Below are 12,582 nucleotides of genomic sequence, written 5' to 3' on the forward strand. Positions count from 1 at the left end.
TTCAAATTAAAATACCAAATATGACACATAACATAGTATATAAAAAGTAAGTAAACTATTTTGAATTTCCTTATTAATTTATAGCCGGAAATTTTTCATCAACTTATAACTTTCCCCGAGTAGTAAAAACTGTAAGATGTAATCAGGACACATTTGAAACTGCTAAGCAACAATATTCCTTACTATATATAAAATACTAATAAGAAATAACAATACAAATGACACCTTATTTTTTCCTGTGCATCTATAATTTCTAAGTTACAAATAAGTAAGCGACCGCTGACCATGAATTATTATAAAACGATTAAGTAATTGAGCTCAAGTGTACAATTGTGTTACAACCATAGCTGATGCAATACCTGCATTACGTACAAGCGCCTCGCCTCTACAGTGAAAGTATGCGATTGCTTTTTTTACTTGTCGCGAAATTCGAGACCTTTTATAACTTATGTCTAGCTTAAATAAATGCAAAAAAAAAAAAAGATTGCAGAAGAATTTTTTAAGTGTATGTTACTTTTTTAAAACACTTAATTATTTTTTAAATAGTAGTTTATTTATAAAACACAATATTTTTAGTGTATTATAATTTTATAATAGTATTTGCTGCCGTTTAATAAAGAAGTATAAGTTAATTTATTTCCGTTCACAAAAGATCGAAGAAGGTTCCTATCGATGGGAAGAGGGTTCCTAAAAATCACCATGAATTGGGTTGCTAAATAATGGGATTTCCTTTTTTAACCAACATGTGACTATGTAAATAAACGCGTTTAAGTCTTTTACATGAAATGTACAAAATGGGTCACTGCTTTTTTTCGTCGGCCCTACTTAATCTCATACTTTCTAATGTTTAATAATGTCTATTAAATTATTTCTTAATTGTTTTAATTATAGTATTCCATTTAAAAATATGAAAGTAAAATTATTGATCGTATTTAGCTAAAAAAAAACTTGAGTAAATAAGTTACTTGATTCTTGGACCTAATTTTCATGAATCTGTTTCGTAAGTGAAACAATAACTGCATTAAAATATAAAGTTAACTACCATTGCTTTGGAAAGAGTTTCAACATGCATAGTTAAGTTCTAAAGAAAAAGGTAGAACATTTAAATCAAGTAAAATAGTCTAAGGCTCATGATTAAAGTCAAATTCCTTAGACACTAAAAAGAAAGTGTCTACTGATGATTCAGTAACTGGGTGTTGGTTACAAATGTGAGTGACCTTGAGCAACGGTATTTTAAACGTAAAATGGGCTTGGTCAATCCCACTTTTCTTTTAATGTATTTTTAAAGCTCTAGGTGAAAACTTATAATCTTTGATAAGCAAAAATAAAGTTCAACATGCAACTGCATAAATGCTAACAGACTAAGAAGTCCCTCGCTTTTCTTAATGTCACTTCCCACTTAATAACATAGATGACATTGACTTATATCTATGACAATACAACTTATGATACCTTGAGATAATTGAAAAAATTCCTTAGTTTTTTTCTATGTGTTTTCAAAGAGAATAGTAGCTATTACATTATGTATTTATACAAGGAAATTGGACAGTGGAAACGCACATTTAGGAAAGATATTTAAAGTGCCTAAGAAGATGGGTGCGGTTGTTTCAACTTTCGCATTGTACCGCACCTCAAGCGGTTACAACTCAGTGTCACGGGCTTCGGGTATTATATGTACATAAGTGACTGTCTCAACCGACTAAAATAATGTATATAAGACGTGAAATAAATGAATTATAGTTTCGTAAACCGTTTATGAATAAACATAAATAAAGTTAACATGTTAATTATAAGCTAATACGATACAAGGTAAAGTACTTAATAAGTTACTACTTTGGTAGATCATTAGATTTTCAAATAGAATTTGCTGATGAGTTCAATTCGAACAATTTAATTTGAGATATTATTTTATTACTAACTTGAACATAAATATAACTTCTAACTTCCGTGAGGCAGTCCACATCAAACATCCTTAAACACCGTTAAAGAGTTATTCTGAAGTGTATTGTGTATATTTAGGTCGAAGAAAATTATTACACTTTTCTTGCTGTCCAGTTCCATACAAAAGATAGTCTCGAGTACTTATGATGTTTTTAAATAATCAATTTCTAAATACAGTTATTTAAAAAAAAAAATTGTTTTTATGTTTGTTTTTTTTTAACCAGGATTAAATAAATTGACTCAAGTGTATCCTACTTATTATGCTGTTTTCAAGAAAACTAATTTTCCATAATTCCATGACTGAACATTACCATGCTTAAACTTAAAAACTGTGAAAAGCTATATCGTTTTAACATCGCCTTATACCATCATAATAACGACGTGACGTGTTGAAAATAGATGTTTACGGATTGCATCCGCCTCTGTACAGTCGTGCACATTATGTTCCAACAAACCTGATACGTTAACGACCCACATATATAGGGCTGGCAGAAAATATAGATTTCTATTATTAGTCATCCGACCTAAAACCGTTATACCCTTCCTAATTGAGGGTAAATCCATAGATAAATAATTTTTACGTAACTTAGGGGGGTTTCGATTGAAGTTACTGCTATGCTAAGTTTAAAGCCAATTTTGGATTCTTCCAACCACTAAATGCATAGTTATACTCGTTTAATATCGTGTTTTGTTTAAAAATTATAAAAAGCTGTTTGTAAATCTATTTCAATGACAAAATTGTATGTTTGTCCCCTATTTTTTTTTATTTCTAATATATTACTTGTTTATTATTTCTAATATATTACTGTATTACATAATATTGTATTAGTAAAATAGTATCTTCAATTCATATCTGCCCTGCACATAATTATACTTTCCTCTCATATACCGGATGACTGGTAGAGAATGCCTTTAGGCATTAAGTCCTCCTTGTACTTATAAAAGTGCTAAAGAATAAATAAATAAATAAATATTTTAAGAACTACTGAAGAGATCGTTTTACGACGTCAGAGGTTTTTAAAGCAATGTATATATATATCTTTGTCAGTTTAAATTTTTGCAACACATCGAATGAAAATTCTATAAAAATGAAAAATTCAAAGCCTCTATAGATCGAAAAGGTAACTCGTTTTTGTTTTTCAATTGAAAAAATAACTGGACTTGGCAACCCTAACGCACAAGACATTTAAGCAGACGATTTCACGCGATGCAGTGCGTTGCATCTATTCATACTCACGTTCACACATACATAAATACACTGATCCTTTGTTGTTTTGAGTGTTGTATGTAAATCTCTTATACTAAGGAGATCGCTTAACGTTTCTGAGTGTTGTTAATCTTCTAAGTTATATAAAAACGATACGATAATAAGGGATTAGTTCGGCTGTCATGTGTACATCGCTTTATTTGTAAACTACCGATTGCCCGTGATCTCATCCGCGCAGTATTATATAAAACATACTTAGTGTATTGTGTGGATAAAAAGTATCTCATGTGTCATTCGAAACTATGTTCTATTTATGTGCTAAATTTCAATAAGATGCGTTGAATCGTTGTGGAATTTTCGAGTAAATATTTAAAAATAGAAAAATACGTATCCCACGGGAAATCCAACTATTTTCAGGATGTAAAGCAGCCTATGTGTTCTTTTAGACCATTACAGTCTGGAAGAGCACATTCGCTTCTGACTTTTTTTAATTTCACACGTAGTCAGAAGCGATACTATAAGATATAGGAAACAGTCCGGTCACACACGGACATTGTGTAAGCATCGAAAATTCTTTTACTTGAAAATGAAAGTTTTTTTTTGTACACAACGTAACACATCTGCTTATATCATCTCACGGTGTATGCCACTATAGACCTACTTTCTTTAAACTTAAGAGTGAAAGTTATTTGTACTTGTGTGACCTGTGAAACTTTGCTGAGTAACCTATTGTTTAAATAAATTTCTGTTGACAAAGCTATCTACAAGTTAATGTTTGATGTACCGAGTACTAATTGCACAAAACTTTCAACAAATAATAAATAGTTTTTATGTGTACCCATTTTGTTAAAGCTAGTAAAATCTAACGTTATATACTTCTTTAGAAATTACATTTAAGTTCTAGTATAGTTTAGAAAGGTCTAGCTAGATCTTTAGAAAATTGGCATTTTTATACGAGTACTACGTGAAGGTTCACTAATTCTGGTATACACTGCGTCAATTTTTTTTATCGAATCTCAGAAACATTGTTATTAAGCTAATTTAGTTAATAAAGCAGTTATTTCAAATGTATTTAAATTAATACCACTTTCCCTAATGAATACTAGAACAATATTACAATACAATGGGTATAAAATATTCATTAAGAATTTCCCAAAATTAATATATAAAAATATATGTTTTATATACAGGTATGATTATTTACTTTTTGTTGGAATGCAGAAGGCATATACTTGACACTAATTTGTAGGAAAGTTCATCGCATATTCAAGGATGTCAATGACCTTTTGTAGGGTAACTGATGTTGGAAACATGCCAAGATATCACTTGGAAGACTGTTACCTACTTTCCATTGAAATATATTTTTAATGTAGTTATTTTTTTTACCTTTTAAAATTGTGTTGTGAGATAGATTTTTTGGGTGTGAAATAAGTTCTTGAATTCTTGTATAAAACTTTTATTACTCTCATGTATTTATTGCAAATGTTTCATTTAATAACTTAAAATGTTATATTCATATGATATATATGTATATATATAAAAATTGGTAATAAATATTTGACTCGTTTTCAATGCACACATCCTTCTAACATATTTATATAACATAAAAATTATAACTTAAAGAATCCATATCTTTGGAACATAAAACTTAAAAAATAAATATTTGGTAAAAACAACCAGTATTACTTAATATCTCCTATAAAAAGAGCATTTCGTAAATAAAAAATATACTACATAAATATCATAATTACATAAATACATAAACTAAATTAAAATCAGTCATGAACTTAATAAACAAAAAATAAACATACATAAAAATGATAAAAAATACTGTGCAGTAAAGTTCATACAATCCTCTTTCACACACACAAATTAAACGTGTCATAAACGGTGGTTAAGTAAAGAAATAAAACTGAAATACGTGATATAAAAAAACGCTTTAAGACTTAGTGTACACGAATAAATAAATAAATAACTTAAATTGTAATCTATGATTGCTTAGCGTGGGCAGCATAAGCTAAGTTTTGGGCATCTTGGGATCTTCCCCATCCGCCGCCGCTTTCCCATCCATGTTCCTCATGAGGAGGTTCAGACCAGCCACTATTCTTCTTTGATTCTAAAAGCTTCTTCAAAGCTCCGAAAGCCGCGGCGATGAAAGCTATCTTGCCGAGGAGGTAAGCCTTGAAGACAGCGAAGGCGATGATACCAAGGAATAAAGGTACTAAGGCAGCGAGCTTTAGTTTAATCAGAGCTAAGATAGGAAGGAGTTTCTTCAGCTTCTTCTTCTTCTTACCACGACCTGGACAAGAATCACAATATAAGTAAGATAAGATGGCAAACGTGCAAGCGGCAGCTTGAAATCGCCGTAATAGCGAAGCGACCATTATCCATACAATAACAATTGAATATGCGTTGCCTACCTTTAATCCGCGGAAGAAGGGACGCATTGACAGATAATGTTTCCTATGCGTCCCTTCCTCCGCTAATTCCCTATTCCATTCTTTCTTTATAAGAAAAGAGTATGAAAAGAAAGAGGACTAATATTAGGCCTCCGGATTAACTCTATAGGTTATTAAAGTAGCGACATAGTGTTGAATTGAAATGTAAATAATTGTTTAACTGTTAATTTTTGTAACTAAGATTAAACAAAAGAGTAAAGTTGATTGTAACAACTTTAAAATCACTGTATCTATTTTTTAAATACTTTCTGTTGATTTATTTGCTTTGCATTTTAATGAAAATATCAACAATAATTTGTAATTTAATTTGAAAGATCAACCGTTCATCGTTGATATTCTAATAGTTTCTGAAGAACCGAATAAGAAGAATCCATTTAGATTATATTATATTTTATGATTATTATATTTTATTTGATTTAAAAATTACTAACATTACCCAAGGCTAGAGTAACTAACCGTGCGTTTACTTTAAACATGAATAAATTAGCCATAGGTAGTGATATTATCTGGACGATAGATAAGTAATAATGTATTGAAATGAACTAATATTTTATAACTAATAAGCATTTAAGTAAATTATGATAGAATATTATTAAATGCTGAAATAAAAATGAAACTTAAAGAAAAAATTGTAGATTATCAGAGTGATTGACAAGACATTTGCTATTGCTCTTGAAATCACTGACATCAAGCATATCGATGTTTTATAGGTTTTATTAATTTAAGGAAAAGCAGAAATAAAGAAAAAAACACCAAAATATATAAATAAACATATGCTAGACGCATTAAATTATTAAATAGATTTGTAATTTTTTAAGAAATTGGTAAAATATTGTATTTATATAGATCACTGGCAGTTTCGCAGGTCAATTAAAATATATTTCTCACCTTCCTCTTCGACAGAGTTATCTTCGATGAAAGATTTCGGCATTCTTAATTGCAGAGCATGGCTTTCTAAGAAATCAACCACATTATCCATTATCCTTTCTTCGACTTGCATCTCTCTCGCCTTAGGATCTGTGTCCAAAGGTTCATAGCTACGCGCAGATCTTGGACTGCCAGTCTTTGCGAAGGTCACACCTTCAACTAAATTCAAATCCTTTGCCACCGCAAGATTGTCCGTGAATTTCATCGCCTTCTCCTGTAAAATAAAAAATAAAATTAATATAGTTTTCGTAAATAGTTCAACTATTAAAATGAAAAAGCTAATAAGTCAATTTTTGCTTTCTTAACTCATCAACGAGGACTTAAACATAATTGAGACGCTTGATAAATTGAATTGACTTGAATTAATTTTTTTGCAGATCGTCATTGTCTATTAAACCCAGGCTTTCTCGTTTAATTGTGTGAACTATAGAACGGCTTACGCGAGACATTTATAATTGACATGAGAGAAAATATGAGATATAAGTATGTAACTAGATCTGATTAACCGTTTTATCCCATTTAAAAAATTTCTATTTTGTAAAAACGCTATTTTATCGGGAAAAAAGTATGAAGTCTAGAATGTAAGTAAGATTAAAGCTTCTTAGATCTTCATAGAAATGAATCGTTTTAATTTAATCACTTTATCATTAACGGTTAAATAACATGATCGTTATTCTCTTTTCTTTGCAATAATTTGGAAGTAACTTAATTTAACTTTAAATAATTATTCTCTATCATCTAAAAAGGTTTAATCTTTCCCGAACTAAATGACGTCACTTATCACTATGCTCTGTCACTTCACTACACTTCACTTCACACACCTTAAGACACAGCATCGTATCGGTTTCCACGCAATCTCTTAGAGCAGAGATGAACCTCTCCATGACTCCATCTTCTTTGGCCGTTGGCATGGCAACGGTGACAGCCACCAAACATAATATCACGAACGCCTTCATCTTCCACGATGTCCAATGTTCAATTGTCATAGAACCTTGTAAGACGGAGAGTTTTATTTTGTACCCCCCTCCTCAAACTGCCATATGTCACGTAGTGGCAGATGTGTGGGGCTATGACGAAACACAAAGCACACGAATCTCGCGCACATTAAACAAATTAACATTACACCGCTATTTTTAATGGTGTATTAGAATAAGTATGTTATCATCACATTACAGGTCAGATGACGCGCATTTTCACTTTTCTATTTTTAAGTTTATGTTAAGTTACTTTTCACTTAATTTCTTACGGTGAGTTGAAGTTTATGTCACAAAGTATGGCACTTAGATTTCATTTGTTTAAATTGCTAGATACATAATTTTTTACCTATATTTTAAAAATATGTATGACGCATGGTATTATATAATTTCTACAACTAAATCTAAGGATTCACTTTTTGTTGAAAACATTGTAACTTTGTTTTTTAACTTCAATTTTATCTTGTAATCAAGCAGTAATATTGTGAACAGTAAACAACTTTTATTCTAGTGGTAGAGTTCCCTTAAAATATTTGAATTTCGAGACATTGATTTTTTTTTTTTTTTTCATCGATTTCTGTTTGATCTTTCGAAATAATTTTAATGATACGTAATTTTTTACTACAGATATGTAATTATGCAAAAACAAAATCTATAATCAATATAAAAAAACTTGTTCGGCAAGTGATTTCATGTTAAAATTACTACGATTCATTCATGTTTTTTTGCATAAGAAGTACTGACATTTTCGTGCATCGAACTTTCGAAAGTCATTGATAATTTTCCCATTAAACATCGAGGTGTCGATCCTTGGGCGTAATAAATGCCATTTGTATGCCGTAAAAAAAATTATAGAGCCTATTTGAAGGCGTAGCATTTAAGCGAAAGTTTAGTAGAAACAAAATATGAACAAAGTTGCTGAATATAAACTATCGAATTATGTAATTACTTCGTAAAAAAAACGCCTATGTATTTTTGGGCAAATTTCACTTACGAGAGTTTATGTAATTTTAGCTTAGGTTAGCCATAATGAATACAATGTGAAATTGTTTGAGTAATTATTTTTCTAATTTATTTTGTTTGAAATATACTAATGGTAATTTTATTATTTTTGGATATAGCCTTTAAAGTTAGTTAGGAAGTTTTAATATAATAGTACTAATTAATAAAAAACTTCAGCGTTTATTTATTACAGATTGTTTGTCAAGAACAAATCAAAATAAAAACTGTTTTATGGATTATTTTCATGCCATTCAGTTTTGGACAATGTTATTTTCATTGTCCTTCTGAACTATGTCTTTAACTGGTCAAAAATAGATGAATTGTGTCTGCGTTCCTTGAAAATCTTTAAATTATATTAATTTCGTCAAATGTTTGAACAAACCTTAGTTTACAATAGATAGTATTTGTGTAGAAAAGGTCTTTGAAGCTTTTACATTATTAAATGTATATGTAAACTTGAAAAAGTTTAGAAGCTTTTCATCCTTTGCCTCATACGGTTGAGCAGTTCACATGTAATTAATAATCCAGTTCAAAAGATTCTCAGACATCACACTTAAGAACCCATTCTCTTTAAACAAAACAAAAAGGTTCTATTGACGTTCAGACAATCACATCTGAATCGGTGAGAGTGCATTTGTCCAGTATCCATATTCAATGCGACATCCAAAGAATTGAAAACACATACAAAATTGAACCTTACTAGCAACAAACTTAGTTTCAGAATCGATTGTCGCGTAGCTGCATTTTCTAAATGTGAACTTGGCTGTAAGGACAAAAATATACGCCTACGGGCACTAGTTGAATGTTTAAGTATTGGGAGAAATTTCCCTTAAATGCTAAGTTAGCACCAAGTCATCTATCAACGCAAGTTCGTATAAAATGTCATTCTAGTCTCTATGACTACACGTAATAGTGTTTAAGTTATATAAAATGACTATCGTAGTCAATACTCGTTGTCTAACGTTTACTCCATTAGTTTCCTTAAGTTAAATGTTTTCTCAACGGAAGTTGAATTGCTATTCTGTGATAAAACTTGAAAGTGAATTTCTCTTATCGTCATGTAATGATTAAATTATCAAATATCTTGGTATAGTTTTATGTAATTTACGAAATATGTAATATTTTTAATGTTAACCGAAGTGACGTCATATTAACAATTAAGTACCCAATAGAACCTTATAGAGGGATAACCTTACCAATACACTACCATGAACATCGTATAAGTACCAAGGTAGTCCAGTCCAGGCAGGTGAATCTTCTGAGGGTCAAAACGAATATTTTCGACATTCGTTTTCGTAAAGTCATCGACATAATAGATCAAAATTTGTATGAGATCTGTCATTGTACTTTATCTAATACAAATTTTATCGATGACGTAACGAACAAATTCTTGAAAATTTTCGTGCTAGCCCACTGGTTGCTAGAAATAATAAGGATCGTACATTTTAGTCCCGTCATATAAAAGACATAAACGGGAGTGTCTACAAAATCACTTGTTGATATAAAATTATTCACGAAATATAGACATGGCTATGTGCTATAATCCAGTAGAGTTTAACATTGCAATAATTCCTATAAGTCCAATATTAGATATTGTCACCAAAAAAAAAAAAATTTACACAATCATGTTAGAATAATGAAAACATTCAACAAACGATTTATATCTATTTCTCTTCATCTATTTCGTTAAAAAATATGTTTTATTACTAAATTACTAATACGTACAAACGTACATTGAAATGAAAAAGAGGATATGACATATTTACACCTTACGATACGTGACTTTCTTTGTTTGTGTTTCGCGTTTACGATGGGTGTAACCGGAATCAAGCGTTACACAATATTCACTCATTGATGAAATATTTAGGTGGGAACCGCGATCATATTTGAACCGGTAGTATCATATTAGAAGAAAGTTATAAACCTAAATATTTTGTATAAGTTATTTTAGAAAAGTTGTCATACTAGTAATTATCTACTATTAATTTACACATCCTTGATCACTCAAGTTTTCTTAGCCTATGCGGTCTACTTAATGTAACTTAAGTTACGTTATATTTTTATTTATTACTAGCAAAGTATTCACATCTTACTAGATGAATCAAAGTAATAAGGTTTATAAAATCTTGTGCGTCGACCCCATGTTTAATAAGGTCATGTAGATGACTAGATGAACAAAATGATAACTGAAATTCTAATTAAAAATAATAAACCAAATATTGGAGTGCAAACAAATAGTTTTATTAAACCAGACATTATTTTGTACAAAACAAACTTAATTAAAAAAATATCGTATTTTGTTATGACATAATTTTATGTTTTAAATAACAAATGAAGTCATAAGGATGAAAGTTGTTTTATTCACCTCATCCGTTAAACATTAGGTCGTCGTTGTCGCGTCATTATTACGTGAGTTCAGATTTATGACATCCTTAAACTTTCACGTTTGGTTTCAATGAGATTCTTACACACGTTAGCAAGTTCGTAAAATTTTTTTAAATATCTCTTAAGTGTTTTTATAGCATAAAGTTTTAAATATGGAATATGAAAATTGAAAGAAATTTATTACAAACTTTTGAGCACCTGAAATAATATTTAACTCAAAGAACTTAATGACCGTAATAAATGTAAAGTAAGATTATTCGAAGTTACAATGAATTATTATTTTAAATCGTAGTTTTTTTCATAACATTAGTGGATTTCATAATAATAATAATGGTTTTGTTTGCCCAAAAAGCTTTGCAAGAAACCATTTTGAAATGTATTTTAAAAATTTGTAACAGTGACATCTATCGACAAGTGGACGCACTAGCAATACTTGCGCAATTATTTTGATTCGACAAGATTTTTTCAAAATCAATTTGTTTAAATATTTTTTTCGTTTTATTTTCAGTGCTTTAGTTATGTTATTTACATATGGTTTAGTTTTTTTCCAGTCAAGATTTTTTGAAAAGTAATCTAATTATTATAACGCCATTAAAAATTATGATGATACATGTGAGATTATTGCCATTCATGTGTTTATCGGTTAAAACGTGTTTTCGAGAACTTTTTAAAATTGCAAAATCGTCTATACTTTTTACACTTATTGTTATCTCTATTTTTTTTTTTTTTTTTGTAAAAGATTGAGGAAAATGACAAATATGAATTTTGGTATATTTTGTTAAGGTCTGTGACAACTTATGGTTAGGTTTATAAAAGCATTATTTATAAAAATTTATCCTATAAAATCATTTAATATTATTTGATAATGGAATAAAATCTAAAATGCCTTGTATTAATTTAATTTCTTAGAAGTTTTTTTTTTTAAGTTTAAGTTTAAATCTAGAAAAATTCTATCCTGTCTGATATATGAGTTGATATTTTTCTGTTATCAGTTTTTATTTGTGGTTAATGTTCTAATAAACATAATTACAACTCTGCATAGAGCAAGTTTTTTGAGCAACATCCCAGTTATATTGCTTTAAGAAAATACCTTTCATTAAAAGTTTCATCAATAGGCTATCGGGATAGCCACTTGTTGAATACCTAATGTAGTCCACCAGCAGGTAATGTATTTTGGAATAATATCCAAGTATATATACGCATGATCGGTTAAACTTAAAAATTCTCATGGCAGTGACTATAATCATCAGAACCAATTTGACCTTGTCCCTACGGAGGGTCGGCACATGTACTACTCTACCATACATCTCTATCATACGTCATATCTAAAATAACTCCCTTCTTAAACAACTCTTTCTTACAACCCATGAAGTCTTTCATCAGTCATCCTCTTCATTTGTAGCTATACACATTCAGTCTCATTACTTCCTTATTTATGAGATCATTATCTCTCCGCATAATGTGTACTTACCACGCTAACCGACCTTATTCATAGTATTCGTAAGAGATTTTACGAATTTGTTTAATTTATTTTATAAAGCTTAAATGAAAACAAGTATTATTTTTCAGTTCTTTATTTGTACGAATCTTCTCGTGCGTAAATAAAATGTGCGTTAAACAATATATCGATAATAATATTTGTAACAAACGTGCGTGCATTTAAAACAAGTATATATTATATGTATAT

General features: G+C 29.7%; 1 protein-coding gene across 1 annotated transcript; it reads right to left on the bottom strand.

Annotated features, from left to right (window-relative positions):
- Positions 1-5,070: 5,070 nt before the first annotated feature.
- LOC106708586 lies at positions 5,071-7,531 on the bottom strand. Its single transcript, XM_014500126.2, has 3 exons — positions 7,356-7,531; positions 6,496-6,748; positions 5,071-5,447 (listed from the first exon to the last, which is right to left on the bottom strand). Exons 1-3 carry the CDS (start codon positions 7,518-7,520, stop codon positions 5,137-5,139), a joined length of 729 nt encoding a protein of 242 aa, XP_014355612.2. The 5' UTR covers positions 7,521-7,531; the 3' UTR covers positions 5,071-5,136.
- Between the last annotated feature and the right edge of the window lie 5,051 nt (positions 7,532-12,582).

This window comes from Papilio machaon, chromosome 24, assembly GCF_912999745.1.
Source record: "Papilio machaon chromosome 24, ilPapMach1.1, whole genome shotgun sequence".
Classification (NCBI taxonomy): Eukaryota; Metazoa; Arthropoda; class Insecta; order Lepidoptera; family Papilionidae; genus Papilio; species Papilio machaon.

Coding starts and splice junctions, on each gene's coding strand:
- LOC106708586 (XM_014500126.2), bottom strand. CDS start 7,520: ATGACAATTGAACATTGGACATCGTGGAAGATGAAGGCGTTCGTGATA. Junction 6,749..7,355: donor ATACGATGCTGTGTCTTAAG/GTGTGTGAAGTG, acceptor TTTATTTTACAG/GAGAAGGCGATGAAATTCAC. Junction 5,448..6,495: donor TAACTCTGTCGAAGAGGAAG/GTGAGAAATATA, acceptor ATTCTTGTCCAG/GTCGTGGTAAGAAGAAGAAG.